This window comes from Macaca nemestrina, chromosome 17 (assembly GCF_043159975.1).
Source record: "Macaca nemestrina isolate mMacNem1 chromosome 17, mMacNem.hap1, whole genome shotgun sequence".
Classification (NCBI taxonomy): domain Eukaryota; kingdom Metazoa; phylum Chordata; class Mammalia; order Primates; family Cercopithecidae; genus Macaca; species Macaca nemestrina.
Window position 1 is genome coordinate 91,788,289 of NC_092141.1, and position 15,915 is coordinate 91,804,203.

The 15,915-nt window shown below is 54.3% G+C and overlaps 1 protein-coding gene across 4 annotated transcripts in view; it reads left to right on the forward strand.

Moving 5' to 3' along the window:
- LOC105469397 (tubulin folding cofactor D) overlaps positions 1 to 15,915 on the forward strand; it is a 185,303-nt gene that overhangs the window by 27,623 nt on the left and 141,765 nt on the right. For all 4 annotated transcript variants that reach the window (XR_011615237.1, XM_071081895.1, XM_071081896.1 and 1 more), the window contains exons 8-9: positions 11,284 to 11,329; positions 14,422 to 14,554. Coding sequence is in view for 3 of the 4 variants with exons in the window: in XM_071081895.1 (XP_070937996.1) it covers positions 11,284 to 11,329; positions 14,422 to 14,554 (179 nt within the window). In the remaining variant the exon portion in view is untranslated. The remainder of the gene's footprint in view (positions 1 to 11,283; positions 11,330 to 14,421; positions 14,555 to 15,915) is intronic.

Sequence of the window (15,915 nt, forward strand, 5' to 3'; positions counted from 1 at the left end):
TTCTCATTTAGGCTGTGATTTCTTTTCAGATTTGGAGAACAGCACCCTACTGTTCCATTCAGGCCAGAGGAAGATGACCGCGTGGCCCTTTTTAGTTGTAGTGCTCTCTTGGGGCAAGGTTTTGGATGGAGGCAATGGGGCAGGAGCTGTCTGAATGTGGGTACTTTCCAGAGATCTTGCTCCTGTAGCGTTGGGGTGAAACGAGGTGCCCCAGGCCACACTGGTTCAGTTTTCTCGTGGCGTTAAGTAAAGACCTGGAGCAGCAGCTGACACTTGTTTCGCATTGCTCAGCATTTTATGTGGGGCGGGCACAGTGGTGTGAGTCTCACAGAAACCTGCGTGGTGAGCCGCACGCCTTTGTTCCTGTCAGCCCTGGCCCATCCCTGCCGAGGTGGCGCGACCTGCTCTCACAGGCAGCCTGGCGCGGGGTCATGTGCTAGACGGGGAGGGGGCTGGGTGGGTCACCAGCCTTACCCCCCTCAGTTCTTAGTGAGGAACAGACAGGCAGAGAGCTGGATGGTGCGCCAGGCTGGGCTGGTGCTGAGTGGGCTAGAGCTGGGTGTCAGTGGCCCATGACCCAGTCATCCTGGCCTGTGGCCTCTGTGCAGGATGGGGTGCCCCTGCCCCTCACCTGCCCCGCCCTCACCCGTGCCCCAGTCATCGTGGCCTGTGGCCTCTGTGCAGGATGGGGTGCCCCTGCCCCTCACCTGCCCCGCCCTCACCTGCCCCGCCCTCACCCGGCTCACAGGCCCGCGATGCCTGACTGCCCACGCAGTCACCTTAGAGGCACCTTCCCTCTAAGGCAGATGTCCCTCAGGCTTTGGCCCTGGCTATTGATATCTCAGCTCTGATTCACCCTTGACCTTTATTTCCTGATTTCTGTCCTTGGCTCTCGAGCCCTCCTCCTGTGGACCTGTTGGGTACACGTGTGACGCTTCAGAACCCTCAAGTCCCAGGTCACACTTGTTGGACTGTCACTTTCCCCTCTCGGCCTGTTTACTCGGGAGCCCGGCAACAAACGGGAGCTTCTGTGCTGCTGTCCATGCATGTGGCCCAGGAGCCGGGCTCATCCCTGGGACACCGTGTTCCTCCCGCTGTCTGCTCACGCCCGTCTGTGTAGAGGTGGCTCTAACACGTCTCTTTCCTGGTTCATTGCTCATCTGTTCTCACGTGGCTGTGCCGCCAGCCTGTCCTGGGGGTCCTCGTCCCAGCACGTGGCTCTATGCTTTATGTCATCCTGAGTCTGCCCTGCTCTGCCGCCTGGTCCAGATGGGAGCCATTTCCCTCTGTGAAATGTTCCCTCTGGAGGCGCTGGGCTCCCCGACTACCCTCCTGCCTCTCCTGTGGCCGTCGGCTGCAGTAAAGGTGCTGGCAGAGGGTGTGAGCCTTCTATTCATAGAGTGCCAGGCTCCGTCCCATGCTGCCTCTGTGCCCTTGATGCTGGCAGCACACCTGCTGTCCTGTGGCCTGGGTAAAGGGTGGCCTCGGAAGCCTGTGGCCTGGGTAAAGGGTGGCCTCATCTTGGCCTCAGAAACAGTAGGGCTCAGGCTGTGGCCCACGCCTGGGGCTCCCCAGCCCCGCCGTGTGTCCTGGTGTCTTTGCTTGGCTCGCCGGCCTCCGTGGGCTCCCCAGGCGGCAGGCGGCTCTCAGCCATGCTCTCCGTCCTCATGCTTTGTCTATGCCCTGGCAGAGCTGCTCAGGTGGCCAGCCCATGGGACCCCTGTGCACCCTGCTGCTCCCAGCGTATGTCAGCAGCGCCATCCGGGAGATGTGGCATCAGCACAGCCTTGTCCTTGTCTCTGCCCGTTCTTCCTTCCTTGCCTTTATGTGTCTCCTTTTTTCTCTTCCACACGGGGTCCACAGGGGATAGCCACATCCCCTGGCCTCTTGGTTGGTGGATCTTCCTCCTCCTGCTGGGCTCAGAGCTGTGCCACCCCCACCTGCACTGCAGAGAACCTCAGACCCCTCTCTGACTTGAGACGCTGGAGCCTTAGCCCCCCGCTTCCCAGGCCAGCGACCCTTCAGGTCCCTGCAAAGCCACTGCTTTTCGTGGTCTTTTCTGCTGCCGCTGAGCCCGTGGGCTGCTTGGTGGCTTGGGAGCTACATATAATTGTATTTTGTCTGGTTTGTTTTCAGGCTTTCTGTGGCGGGAACTGTGTCTCTTGCATCTTTTTTTTTTTTTTTTTTTTTGAGACGGAGTCTCGCTGTGTCTCCCAGGCTGGAGTGCAGTGGCGTGATCTCGGCTCACTGCAAGCTCCGCCTCCCGGGTTCACGCCATTCTCCCGCCTCAGCCTCCCAAGTAGCTGAGACTACAGGCGCCCGCCACCACGCCCGGCTAGTTTTTTGTATTTTTAGTAGAGACGGGGTTTCACCATGTTAGCCAGGATAGTCTCGATCTCCTGACCTCGTGATCCACCCGCCTTGGCCTTCCAAAGTGCTAGGATTACAGGCCTGAGCCACCGCGCCCGGCCTTTTTTTTTTTTTTTTTTTTGAGACGGAGTCTCGCTCTGTCCCCCAGGCTGGAGTGCAGTGGTGCCATCTCGGCTCACTGCATGCTCCACCTCCCGGGTTCACATCATTCTCCTGCCTCATTCTCCCAAGTAGCTGGGACTACGGGCGCCCGCCACCAGGCCCGGCTAATTTTTTTTTGTATTTTAGTAGAGATGGGGTTTCACTGTGTTAGCCAGGATGATCTTGATCTCCTGACCTCGTAATCTGCCTGCCTCGGCCTCCCAAAGTGCTGGGATTACAGGCGTGAGCCACTGTGCCCGGCTGTCTCTTGCATCTTTTATGTATCAGTACGTTGGGCAAATGGGAGATGCATGATGGATGTTTTTTGGTTAATTGAGAAATGGTTAATTTTATGTAAAAGCATAAATAGTGATAACAGAACTATATTTGGGAGGGACTAGACTTCTAAAATTGGGTTCTGTCTGTAAGGCTAATCTTCCCTTTCCCTTTTCTTCATCTTTCCTGCTCACAGGTTTTCTTTTGATATTGTGGAGATTGCTGTGTGTGACTGCGTTTTTGCTGCTGTTAGAAGTTCATTCTTTTTTTCTTTATGAGACAGAGTCTCTGTCACCTGGGCTGGCGTGCAGTGGCACGATCTTGGCTCACTGCAACCTCTGCCTCCTGGGTACAAGCAATTCTCGTGCCTCAGCCTCCTGAATAGCTGGGACTACAGGTGCGTGCCATTATGCCTGGCTACTTTTGTATTTTTAGTGGAGATGGGGTTTCACTATGTTGGCCAGGCTGGTCTCGGACTCCTGACCTCTGGCGACCCACCCATCTTGGGCTCCCAAAGTACTAAGATTACAGGTGTGAGCCACCATGCTAGGCCCTAGAAATTGATTCTAATCCTTTTAGATCTTGTAGGTTTCCTGTGTTTGAAATTCTTAAATTAACAGGGAATTTTTTTTTTTTTTTTTTTTTTTTGAGACAGAGTCTTGCTTTGTCATCCAGGCTGGAGTGTAGTGGCACAATATTGGCTCACTGCAACCTCTGCCTCTGGGGTTCAAGCGATTCTCCTGCCTCAGCCTCCCAAGTAGCTGGGATCACAGGTGCCGCCACCACACCCAGCTTATTGTATTTTTAGTAGAGACGGGGTTTTGCCATGTTGGTCAGGCTGGTCTCAAACTCCTGACCTCAAGTGATCTGCCTGCCTCAGCCTCCCAAAGTGCTGGGATTACAAGCGTGAGCCACTGTGCCTGGCCATGGATCATTAACCTCTTTTCTAGCGTCTTACCTCTGGTGGTTCACGATTAATAAAGGGCTTTTGCGAGCTTTTGTTCGGCCTTGGGAGGTGCGTGGGCTCCCTGCTCCTCTCTCCTGTGGAGGGTGAGGGGTGCACCCCGGAGGTGTCACACACACCTGAACGTGAGCGCAGTCACTGTCACGCAAAGGTGGGCTATGCAGAATGAGCTTGGAATAGCAATCAGAAGGCTCGGTGATGGCGGATTGTTTAAACTGGAATACTGTAATACTGCTGTCTGTTTACGGCTGTGAGGTCACTACGTGGGCTGCTGAGAGCATTTTAAAACGCTGAGTGAGTCATGAAATAGTCATGTGTCCCCTTACAGTGGGAGTTAGTCCTGAGAACTGCGTCGTTGGGCAGTGTCATTGTGTGAACACCGTAGCGTGCACTTAAAATAGATGATGTGGCCTGCTGCACAACCAGGCTCGGTGGTGTGGCCTGCTGCACTCCCAGGTTCGGTGGTGTGGCCTGCTGCACACACAGGCCATGTGGTGTGGCCCTGCTGCTCCCAGGCTGCAAACTCGTACAGCACCTGACTGTGCTGAATACTGCAGGGAACTGTAACACAGTGGTGTTTGCACATCTAAGCATAGAAAAGGTACAGTAAAAATACACTATCAGCTGGGCGCGGTGGCTCACGCCTGCAATCCCAGCACTTTGGGAGGCCGAGGTGGGTGAATCACGAGGTCAAGAGATCGAGACCATCCTAGCCAACATGGGGAAACCCCATCTCTACTAAAAATACAAAAATTAGCTGGGCGTGGTGGCGGGCACCTGTAGTCCCAGCAACTTGGGAAGCCAAGGCAGGAGAATTGCTTGAACCCAGGAGGCGGAGGTTGCAGTGAACCAAGATTGTGTCACTGTACTCCAGCCTGGGCGACAGAGTGAGACTTCGTTTCCAAAAAAAAAAAAATTATATGTATACACACATATATATACTCATATATATACATGTAAATACACATACATATGTAAAATCATTTTATGGGGCCCACTATCATCATGTGGTTCCTCATTGACCAGAATGTTCTATGATGTAGGACTATAGTGCGATACACTGTCATGAACAGATTGATAAATGAGGTGGAGGATGATGCCTGTGAATGACAGACGTAGGAACCACAATCGTCTTGTGTTCCAAGCTCTCTTTGAGGGCTGTGTTGCCTTGGTTTACAGATGAGGACATGGACTGAGGTCAGGGGCTGCCAGGTTGGTACTGGGGTGTGGAGCTGGGCCTTGTGTGGTCCCCACCTGCGAGCGAAGGCGATTAGTGTTTACCTTACAGTCCAAGGTTAGGTGAAAAATAACACCTTGTTCTTGAAAGATAAAAGCTAGATGTGACTATTTCGATCATTGAAGCATTTCTGTGTGAAATTACCTTTGTTTTTTGGTGGCAGTGGCACGATTGCGGCTCACTGCAACCTGCACCTCCCAGGCTCAAGTCATCCTCCCACCTCAGCCTCGTGGGTGGCTGGGATTACCTGTGCACGCCACCACGCCCGGCTAATTTTTGTAGTTTTTGTAGAGATGAGGTCTCGCCATGTTGTCCAGGCTGGTCTCGAACTCTTGGGCTCAAACAGCCCTCCTGCCTCGGCCTCCCACAGCACTAGAATTCTAGGCATGAGCCACCACACCTGCCTGAAATTAGTTTTCTTTTCTTTTTTTTTTTTTTTTTTTTTTTTTTTTTTTTTTTTTGAGATGGAGTCTCGCTCTGTCGCCCAGGCTGGAGTGCAGTGGCGCGATCTCGGCTCACTGCAAGCTCCGCCTCCCGGGTTCACGCCATTCTCCTGCCTCAGCCTCCCGAGTAGCTGGGACTACAGGCGCCCACAACCGCGCCCGGCTAATTTTTTGTATTTTTAGTAGAGACGGGGTTTCACCGTGGTCTCGATCTCCTGACCTTGTGATCTGCCCGCCTTGGCCTCCCAAAGTGCTGGGATTACAGGCGTGAGCCACCGCGCCCGGCCTAGTTTTCATTTTGATATTTGTTTTCTTAAAATTCTTTATAATTTGCCAGAAATATATTTTGTCAGAAACAGTTATTTTTTCACTCTGGGGTTCTGATTCTAATCAGTCATTTACTAATTCAGCAATTAAAATTTTCACTTGTCAATGCCTTTTTTCCTCTGAATGTATGGTGGTCCTGAGGGGGATGCATTGTGCTTGCTCCTGGGGGCGGCGGTGGTCTGGCCTGGCCCCACCTGCGCCACCTGGCCCCACCGTCAGGACAGGCTCTCTTGTTTCCAAGTGCTCTCCCGTCTAGGGCAACCACTGTTCTTTCTTGGGGTGGTGGTGGGGGCTCTCTGAGGTGCCCCTCGCTTTGGTTTTGGCAGGCCAGCAGATGCGCTGGGAGTTGGGATTTTTCTGGGCTCCAGCAGTGGTGTGGTGGGAAGGCTCCTTTCCTGCGGTGCTGCTGAGGGGAGCCTCGAGCGTACCGGTTCCTCCGTGAAGCCTTGTACGTGCTGCGAGGTGCAGCCCGGCGTGGGTTTCACTGCCCTCCAGGAAAGGCCTGGCCCTGGTGGGCTTACTGCAGCGCAGGCACGGACCTGGGGCTGTGCTCTCAAGGGATGCCAGCCTGGAAAGGGTTGTTTTGGTGTTGAAGATCCTCTTCCGTGTCTGTCCTGTGGCCCTCGGTGTGGCGTGCCCAAGAGTGGCTTTGGACGTGGCTGCCCTCCGTGTGCTGAGCCTGTGGGGGCACGGATGCGGCTGGTTGTTTCCCAGGATACCGTTTCTTGGTGTGGAGGCAGGACTCCGGATGGCAGAAAGGGGAGCAGCCTCGCCCTCCTCGTCTGCGGAGTCGGCACGGTTACGTGGGGCCACAGGGTGACCTGCTGGCGTGGAGCTAGCGTGGTCTCGGCCTCTGCCTTGGTGCCGGCCGGCCCTCACAGCTTCTCAGAAGCCTGTGTTACCAGCAAGAGCCAAACCTGAGCTGCTGTGGTGTGGGGCCCTTCTCCCAGGGCCTCCCTCGGGTGGAGCTGCTTTTCTTGGCCTAGATTTGGCGGTGCCTGAAGGGAGCCTCAAACCAGCATCTCCTGCTTGGCAGCGGGCGAGCTTGCTCCTGAGTAGCTCGACAGCCTGTGATTTACTGGGCTTGGAGAACATGCCCCGGGGAGGGGAAGCTGGCTCGCACGTTGCAGAGAAGCCAGCTTGGGTGGGTAGCCATGGAAAGGTGGGGTGGGTTAGGATGATTGCTGAGAAACTCCTTTTGTTTGCACCTTGTGCTGTGCTGGTTTCTAGAACAACAAAAACAGACCTGGCGGTCATTCCTCGTTTACTGTGCCGTGGTGGTTTTCTCTAATGCCTGGTGTAATTGCCTCTGTCTAGTATATGCTTTTCAGCAGGTGGTTTTAAGTTGGTTCCCATTATGCTTCCATGAAAGTGGGCTGTGCCCCCCGTTTTATGGCCTAGCTCATGAGCACTCAAAGACCGTTGATGACTAGAATGCGCTCTCTCTGGCCGCGTCCTCCTGCCGACAGGTTCCCCATGCCGCCGCCACACTGATCACTGGCTGCTGCACACTTTCTCAGGCGAAGACAGCCTCACTTTTAAGTGAAATAAATGGGCCGGGCGCGGTGGCTCAAGCCTGTAATCCCAGCACTTTGGGAGGCCGAGACGGGCGGATCACGAGGTCAGGAGATCGAGACCATCCTGGCTGACACGGTGAAACCCCGTCTGTACTAAAAAATACAAAAAACTAGCCGGGCGAGGTGGTGGCGCCTGTAGTCCCAGCTACTCGGGAGGCTGAGGCAGGAGAATGGCGTGAACCCGGGAGGCGGAGCTTGCAGTGAGCCGAGATCCAGCCACTGCACTCCAGCCTGGGCGGCAGAGCGAGACTCCGTCTCAAAAAAAAAAAAAAAAGAAATAAATGGAAACAAAGCCCTGTCTTCATTGACTCGTTCCTCCCGTCGTCCCTTTTGCCCTCCTGAGCCCATGCCTGGGAAAGTGGGTAACTTTTGGGGCTTTTCTCTGTGTGTGCTGACTGCCTAGGAGGCTGCCTGTGCAATTCAGCTGGAAACTGTCCCCAGGGGAGAGAGAAGAGTGAGGAGAAAAATAACCTTTGACCTGTAAACGTGTGGGGTGCTTATGGGGTGATGGTTTCTCCCTTACTGCAGATGGTGGCTGGCCCTGGCCTTGGTGCTGTCTCCTGTGAGTGGCTGGGGACAGCGGAAGCTGGGCTGGGCCTTTCCAGGTGTGGGGCGTCCAGGCGAGTTACAAGAGACGCTGCTTGCTTTTGCGAGAACTCATCACCACTTGTATCTTAGTCTGCTGTTGAGAATGTTGTACTACACTTCGCAGGAATTTAGTAACTAAAGAATGTTCATGTGTGAGGGCACTCTAGGAATTCACCAGTGTCTTGGATTCTTTTTATTTAGTGAGAGAGACCAGATGACGTCTTAGCCCGTTGCCGAGTGACACAGGGGGACGTGTTACCCCGTTGTTGAGAGACACTGGAGAACATGGTAGCCTATTGTTGAGAGAGACCGGGGGACACGCTAGCCTGTTGTTGAGGGAGACCGGGGGACACGCCAGCCTGTTGTTGAGGGAGACCGGGGGACACGCTAGCCTGTTGTTGAGGGAGACCGGGGGACACGCTAGCCTGTTGTTGAGGGAGACCGGGGGACACGCTAGCCTGTTGTTGAGGGAGACCGGGGGACACGCTAGCCTGTTGTTGAGGGAGACCGGGGGACACGCTAGCCTGTTGTTGAGAGAGACCGGGGGACACGCCAGCCTGTTGTTGAGAGAGACCGGGGGACACGCCAGCCTGTTGCCGAGAGAGACTGGGGGACACGCCAGCCTGTTGTTGAGGGATACCAGGGGACACGCTTGCCTGTTGTTTTAGGGAGACCGGGGGACATGGTAGCCTGTTGCTGAGAGCGGTTAGTTATTTCCCAGATCTTCGTCCTGCATCGCTGCACAGCTGCTCTTCTGGTTTAGGTTCTGGCCTTTCCCGCTGGGGTTTTCCAGCAGCCTCTGTAGCGGTCTTCGTTGTTCTAGCGCTTCCTCGTTCATCCCCACGTTCTCCATCCCGCTGCCGTTGGAGTCGGGTCACATGGCCGCGGCTGCAGGTGATGCGGGGGTGCCCTTCGCCTACAGGACGAGATTTCAGCTGCTCCCAGGTTTATTATTGTGGAACAACGAACCCCACAGCTGGTGGTGTCAGTGACAGCCGCACTCTTGTGTGGACCGACTCTGTGGCCTCGCAGGGTGGGGTGTAGGGGGTGGTTTGTTACTGCCCTTCGATGCCTGGGCCTCTGCTGAGAAGACCACATGGCAGGTGCCTGGAAGGGCTGGGTGCGGCGGAGGCCCTCGACTGAAGCTGGCCCTTCCTGCGTGGCAGTCGGCTTCCCGGAGGGAGTGTCTCGAGGGGCGGTGTCTGGAGAGAGCCTGAAAGAGGGTGCGGGGCTTCCGACCTGAGATTGGAGGTCACTGGCATTGCTCCTGCCTGCCTCTGTTGGTTGTGGCAGTTGGAAGCCTACCAAGGTTGGGGGTGAGGGACCCTTGATTGTCCATCTGGCAAACTCTGTTCCCCACGGATGTGGCCAGCTGGCCACTGTGACAGCTTCCCTGTGAAGTTTCCTGTCTTCTTATCCCCCAGGCATGGTTAGGCTTCTTGTTGCACATTAGGTGGGCTTCAGGCCGTCAGCCCACCTCCCAGGGAATTTGAGTGTGTGCTGTGCCCTGCGACTGTCCCTGAACCCTGCCTCCCGTTGAGGGGAGCTCGCCTGTGCCCTACAGTTTCTGCTCAGCAAGTGTTTGCTGTGTAAACCAATGACTTAGGGTTAAAACACATACTAAGTTGGATACATCTGGATTGGTGTGAAGTAATTTAACTTTCAATTTTGTATTTCACACAAGCTAAAGATAGGGAAGAGTTCTTAAAGTGAAATGAGAACTTGTTTTGGGCAAACAAGGATCATCTCCATTCACTTGGTAGGGAACGTGTTACTATCTATTTCCCTAAAAAGAGAGGGGCTAAGTCTCTGACCGCCTTGGTGAATGTGTTATTCTGAGTGGCTCGGTGAGGTGGGTGCTACCACTGCCCCGTTTTACAGACAGGAACGGAACGCAGAGACCCTGCTCTGCTCCGCAGGTGTGCCTGGTTGTCTTCCTGGCTGTCTGCTTTCCGTTTTGCTCATAGGTGTGGGATCTGCTCCGCAGGTGTGACTGGTGGTCTGCGTGGCTTCGCTGCTGCTCCGCTCAGCGCTTAGGAGAGCCTCCCAGCGGGCTCCGTGGAGAGAGTCTGAGTCCCCTCTCCTTTTAAGATGTTTCTATTCTACACTTAAGTAAGAGATCAGGCAGTTTACAGGGTTCATAATGCAAGTAAAAGACGCCAGTATTTAGTGAAAGCCCCTTCACCTTGGCTGAGCAGCCCTGATGGGCGGCACCTGCTGCTTCGTTTTTCCGTGTGGTGGGCGACGGCGAGGACCCAGGCAGGGGTGGCGCGGTGTGTGGTGCAGATGGTCTGAGACAGATGCAGCTCTCACCTTGCCTGTGAGATTCTGTTTTCTGAAGGAAAGGAAATTTATTTGCTTTTTCTTAGAAGGGCTCAGCTCTAGGCTTCTTTGGTTACAGGGCTTGGATATTTATGTGAATCACCAGTTTTGTCCTCCAGACTTTAAAGCAGAAGGTAAAACCTCAGGTTGAGAATTCAGGAGGGCTAGAACCAGTGTTTGAGAGAAAATCTGATATTCCTGTTTGGTCTGATGGACTCCAGGTGTTGACGTCCGTGTGTGTGCGTCGTGGGGACCGGCTGCCAGGGGTGTGTGAGACCCGGGCTGAACCGGTCGCCCTTCTCGTTTGTTGGTGAAGCATGAATGCAGATGGAAGCCTCTGTGTGAGGCGGTTTGGCTGTAACTTCACTCCTTTGTGTCTTTATTTATACACAGATACTTTTAGAACCTACTGAGATGTCTTGTTTTTCCAGGCTAGGAGGGCCCTGGACTTAAACCCGGACGTGTTTTGTGATGCCGCGATGAGGGAGGGGTGGAGAGGCTGCAGCCTCCAAGAGGGGACTGGACTTATCATTGCATCCCTGTTTTCAGATGAACTTTTTTTTTTTTTTTGAGACGGAGTCTCGCTCTGTCGCCCAGGCTGGAGTGCAGTGGCCCGATCTCAGCTCACTGCAAGCTCCGCCTCCCGGGTTCCCGCCATTCTCCTGCCTCAGCCTCCCGAGTAGCTGGGACTACAGGCGCCACCACCTCACCCGGCTAGTTTTTTGTATTTTTTAGTAGAGACGGGGTTTCACCGTGTCAGCCAGGATGGTCTCGATCTCCTGACCTCGTGATCCGCCCGCCTCGGCCTCCCAAAGTGCTGGGATTACAGGCTTGAGCCACCGTGCCCGGCCTCAGATGAACTTTTGGGAGATGATTTCACTAGACTCTTACTTACCACGTACAGAAAGCGTTTTCTTTGTTATTAGGTGGTGAGTGTTTAGAATAAAAATTCTGAAAGATGTGATGAATTGTTTTTACAATTTGTGTTTTAAACTTGTATTTGTAACATTAAAAGACTTTTTTTTTTTTTTTTTTTAGGCACAAATATTTAAACATGGAAAACGTGAAGACTGCTTGCCCTATGGTAAGGTTTATTTTTTTATTTTTTTATTTATTTTTATTTTTATTTTTTTGAGGCAGAGTCTCTGTCGTCCAGGCTGGAGTGCAGTGGCCAGATCTCAGCTCACTGCAAGCTCCGCCTCCCGGGTTTAGGCCATTCTCCCGGCTCAGCCTCCCGAGTAGCTGGGAGTACAGGCGCCCGCCACCTTGCCCGGCTAGTTTTTGTATATTTTTTAGTAGAGACGGGGTTTCACCGTGTTAGCCAGGATGGTCTCCATCTCCTGACCTCGTGATCCGCCCGTCTCGGCCTCCCAAAGTGCTGGGATTACAGGCATGAGCCACCGTGCCCGCCGGTAAGGTTTATTTTTAAGAGAAGGTATCTTTGTGATGTGAGTTTGCTCATATACAGTCAGGAGTCTCTCCTTCACGTTTTCTTCATAGGTATAGGAACTGTACGTTGCTATGTTCGGACACTGTCTATCATTCTTTCTTTTGTTGTGGGTTTTAGTAACTGGCCTTTTTTTTTTTTTTTTTTTGAGACTGAGTCTCTCTCTGTTGCCCAGGCTGGAGTGCAGTGGCACAATCTCGGCTCACTGCAGCCTCCGCCTCCTGGGTTCAAGCAATTCTCCTGCCTCAGCCTCCTGAGTAGCTGGGACTACAGGCGCCTGATACCACACCCTGCTAATTTTTTGCATTTTTAGTAGAGACGGTGTTTTACCATGTTAGCCAGGATGGTCTCGATCTCCTGACCTTGTGATCCGCCCACCTCAGACTCCCAAAGTTCTGGGATTACAGACATGAGCCACTGCGCCTGGCCTAATTTTTGTATTTTTAATAGAGATGGCGTTTCACCATGTTGGCCAAGCTGGTCTTGAACTCCTGACCTAGTGATCTGCCTGCTTCGGCCTCCCAAAGTGCTGAGATTACAGGCGTCATAACTGGACTTTTTGTCACTTTCCTAGTCCTTTCATAAAGAGGGATTGCTGCTCCCTCCCTCATGAGGGAGGTCTGGGCAAAGCCTGTGTTATGATCGGAGGTTGAACCTGGCTTTTGGGGCCCAGTAGCAGCCATGTTCCTCTGATAGCCACAGCCACCACCTCTTTTGCCTTCTTCCTAATTCTCTTAATGTATTCTTTTTGAGACTGGGTCTTACCGTGTCTCCCAGGCTGGAGTACCGTGGCATGACACAGCTTGCTGCAGCCTCAACCTCTTGTGCTGAAACCATCGTCCCACCTCAGCCTCCTGAGTGGCTGGGACTACAGGCGAGCTTTACCATGCCCGACTAATTTGTGTATTTTTTGTAGCAGTGGGGTCTTGCCGTGTTGTCCAGGCTGGTCTTGAACTCCTGGGCTCAAGTGATCTGCCCTGCCTTGGCCTCCCAAAGTGCTGGGCTTAAAGGTATGAGCTGCCACGTCTGGCCCAATTCTGTTAATTTTAGATTGAACCTCGATTTCTGAAAAGAAGGGCAGTGTTCCTCTCCATGCAGAGGTTTGCCCTCTGGAGAAAGAAACTTCTTAGAGCCTTTGTGTTTTAGAAGCTACTGAATATCAGATTTGAGTAACTTTCTTTTTTTCAAAGTTTTTCATTACGGAAAATTTGAAACATATATAAAGAAGAGAGAGTGATGCATACGCCCTGTGTCCCTCTCAGGAGTGTGCGAGTTCTCACGTGCGGCCCGTTTCATCCCTGCACCTTGCAGGAGGGACACGCAGTGCCATCTCACCTGCGTGTGCTTCCATGTGTGTCTCTGGAAGGTGGGGCCCTTAATGTCCTCACCACACCTGAAAACGCAGCAGCAGTGCCAGGCCCTGCTGGCGGGAGGAGCGTCCTTGGTGACGTGAACACAGACCTCCTCCCTCTTGGGCTGTCGTGCTTGTCACCCTCGCTTGTCCTGCCCACTGTCGGAGCCTTCTGAGAAGTGACTCAGATGCTCTTACAGCTGACCTGGTTTTATAGGCAAACATTATGAGTTAAACAGTACCTCTGCCCGAGGTCATGGCGCCCACCTAAAACTGGTGAATGTTCACTTTCTGTCATTTCCCAGCCTCCAGGCAGAGCTTCCCGCAGGGTCCTGCAGCTCCAGCTCCCATCCCCCTGCCCTGTCCCCACCCCACTGCCCCTCCCTCCATCTCCTTGTCTTCCATCACCTCACCTAACTCTCAGCTCTGTCTTCAGCTGCTTTTCTCCTCTCCCTTGTCAGCTGGTTGCAGTCTTGTCCATTTCACCTCCAGCCCATCTCTGAAGCCGCCATGCACGTCCACCCCAGCCTTTGTCTGTCCCGGGAATGTTGTCCTCCTGGCCTCAGCTTGCCCCCACAGCCTCCCGGGCGTCTCCTGCTCGCAGGCTCTGCCTGTCCTGCTGTGCCCAGCGCTGCCTTGAGCCTCCCCGTGGCTCAGCCTCTTGTCCTGCTTTTGTTGTTGCTGCATGACACCGAGTGATTCCCCCTGAAAAGCAGAGCAAGCCACAGGAACCTGTGTGTTCTCCCCAGCCGCAGTGTGCCCTGTGGCATGTGTGTTCTCCCCAGCCACAGCGTGCCCGTGGCCTGTGTGTTCTCCCCAGCCACAGCGTGCCCGTGGCCTGTGTGTTCTCCCCAGCCGCAGCGTGCCCGTGGCCTGTGTGTTCTCCCCAGCCGCAGCGTGCCCGTGGCCTGTGTGTTCTCCCCAGCCGCAGCGTGCCCGTGGCCTGTGTGTTCTCCCCAGCCGCAGCGTGCCCGTGGCCTGTGTGTTCTCCCCAGCCGCAGCGTGCCCTGTGGCCTGTGTGTTCTCCCCAGCCGCAGCGTGCCCGTGGCCTGTGTGTTCTCCCCAGCCGCAGTGTGCCCGTGGCCTGTGTGGTCTCTGTGGCTGCAGTGTGCCCGTGGCCGGTTGGGCCTTTGTGTGTGCTGCCCCGCTTCAGGTTGGCTCCTGCTCTCCTGACCTCCACTGCTGTTGCTTCACAGCAAGGAAGTTGAGTAGGTTCAACTCTAGCAGCTCTTGGTTCACAATTTGGGATGATGGGGTCTCGGTGATGTCTCCTGCCTCGAGGCCCCTGTGGAGCCGGCTGTTGGCTTCAGGGACACGGGTGGTGCAGTCAGAAGATGCCTCCAACCCTCCCCATGCTGAGTCCGGCTCTTGTTTGCAGCTGCCACCGTCCTCAGGTGCCTCGATGACTGCAAACTCCCCGAGAGCAACCAGACCCTGCTGCGGAAGCTGGGGGTGAAGCTTGTGCAGCGACTGGGGCTGACCTTCCTGAAGCCGAGGGTGGCGGCATGGAGGTGGGCACCGTGAGGGCGGCGCCTGGGGAAGGGTGCTGTGGGGGGCAGGTGCCATTGATGGGGGTGCAGGTGCTGTTGGGGCAGGTGCTGTGGGGAGGCAGGTGCCCTGTTGTGGGGTGGGGAGGCAGGTGCCGTGGTTCTGGACACAGTCGGGGGCACTGTCTGGCCGGTGCTGTGGCTTTCGGGTCCAGTGGTGATGACAGAGAAGGCGCGTTAGTAACAAGTGTTTTCTGCTTTCATTCATTTCTTTAGTCCCAGAAGTGTTTCTGATTTTGAGAGGAATGGTTTTCTTTTGGTTATTTTCTGACTGCATCTCCCAGTTGGAGGAACTGCAGCTGGCGTGACAGGAGGGCGGCGTGCGCGTCGTGTGGCTCGGAGTCGGCGCGGCCTCCCTGGTGTGGTGGTGTGTGCGCGTCGCGTCGCTCAGAGGCGGTGCGGCCTCCCTGATGTGGACGCGCTGTGGGGAAAGCTGCATCTGATCCGTGATGAGTCTGGGTGACAGGCTCCCTTTCAGAGACTGTCGGAGAAGGTGCAGCCGTCTTTCTTGCTGCAGTGTTGGCGGCTGGTCTCTCAGTGCTGCTGTGGGGAATGTTCAGTGCTGTACCAGGCAGAGTTTTCCGGAGAAGCAGCCCACAGGATGTGTGCATCGGCGAGGCTGTGAGCTGGAGACCAGGAGAGCTCATGGTGGTTCTTGGCCAAAGACCTCAGGGTGGAGACCCAGGAAGAGCTGATTGGTTTTAGTCTGAAGACAGAACAAGGCCAGCTGAGAGATGACCAGGCAGGAGGGCTTCCCTCGTCCTCGGGGAGGGCCGGCCTTTTGTTCTGCTGGGGCCTTCCGCTGGCTGAACAAGGCCCCCTGCCTTCGGCAGGGTTCCCTGCCTGACTTTATCTACAGATTCACATGCTTTGCTCGTCCAGAGCCCCTCACATAAGCACTAGAAGCAGGTGTGATGAAATAGCGGGGCGCCCCATGGCCCAGTCAGCTTGACATGTAAAGTTAAGCATCACAAGCACTGAAGTGTTGATAGGGAAAATAATCCAGAATTCCTAGTTCTCTCGATAATGATGTACGTGTTGCTACATACATTTCACGTAATTCTAACGTGGCTGGGTTTTAGTCCCTGTTCTTGTGTTTATTTTTCTCTTCCATCTTCCTGTACGTTTCCTTTTTCTTATGTATTTCTAACTTGTTTCCATTTTTATCTCCTCGGTTGGATTTTCATGGTCTCTTTTAGTACCATTCTTTTCTTGATTACCTTCTGTTAAAGAGGATGGACTTACGCTCTGGGGGCTGTTAGATTCCTGGTTCTTCTCACTCTTCCTGCCCAGCCTTGGCTTGAGGCTTTGTTAGGGTGGGTCTG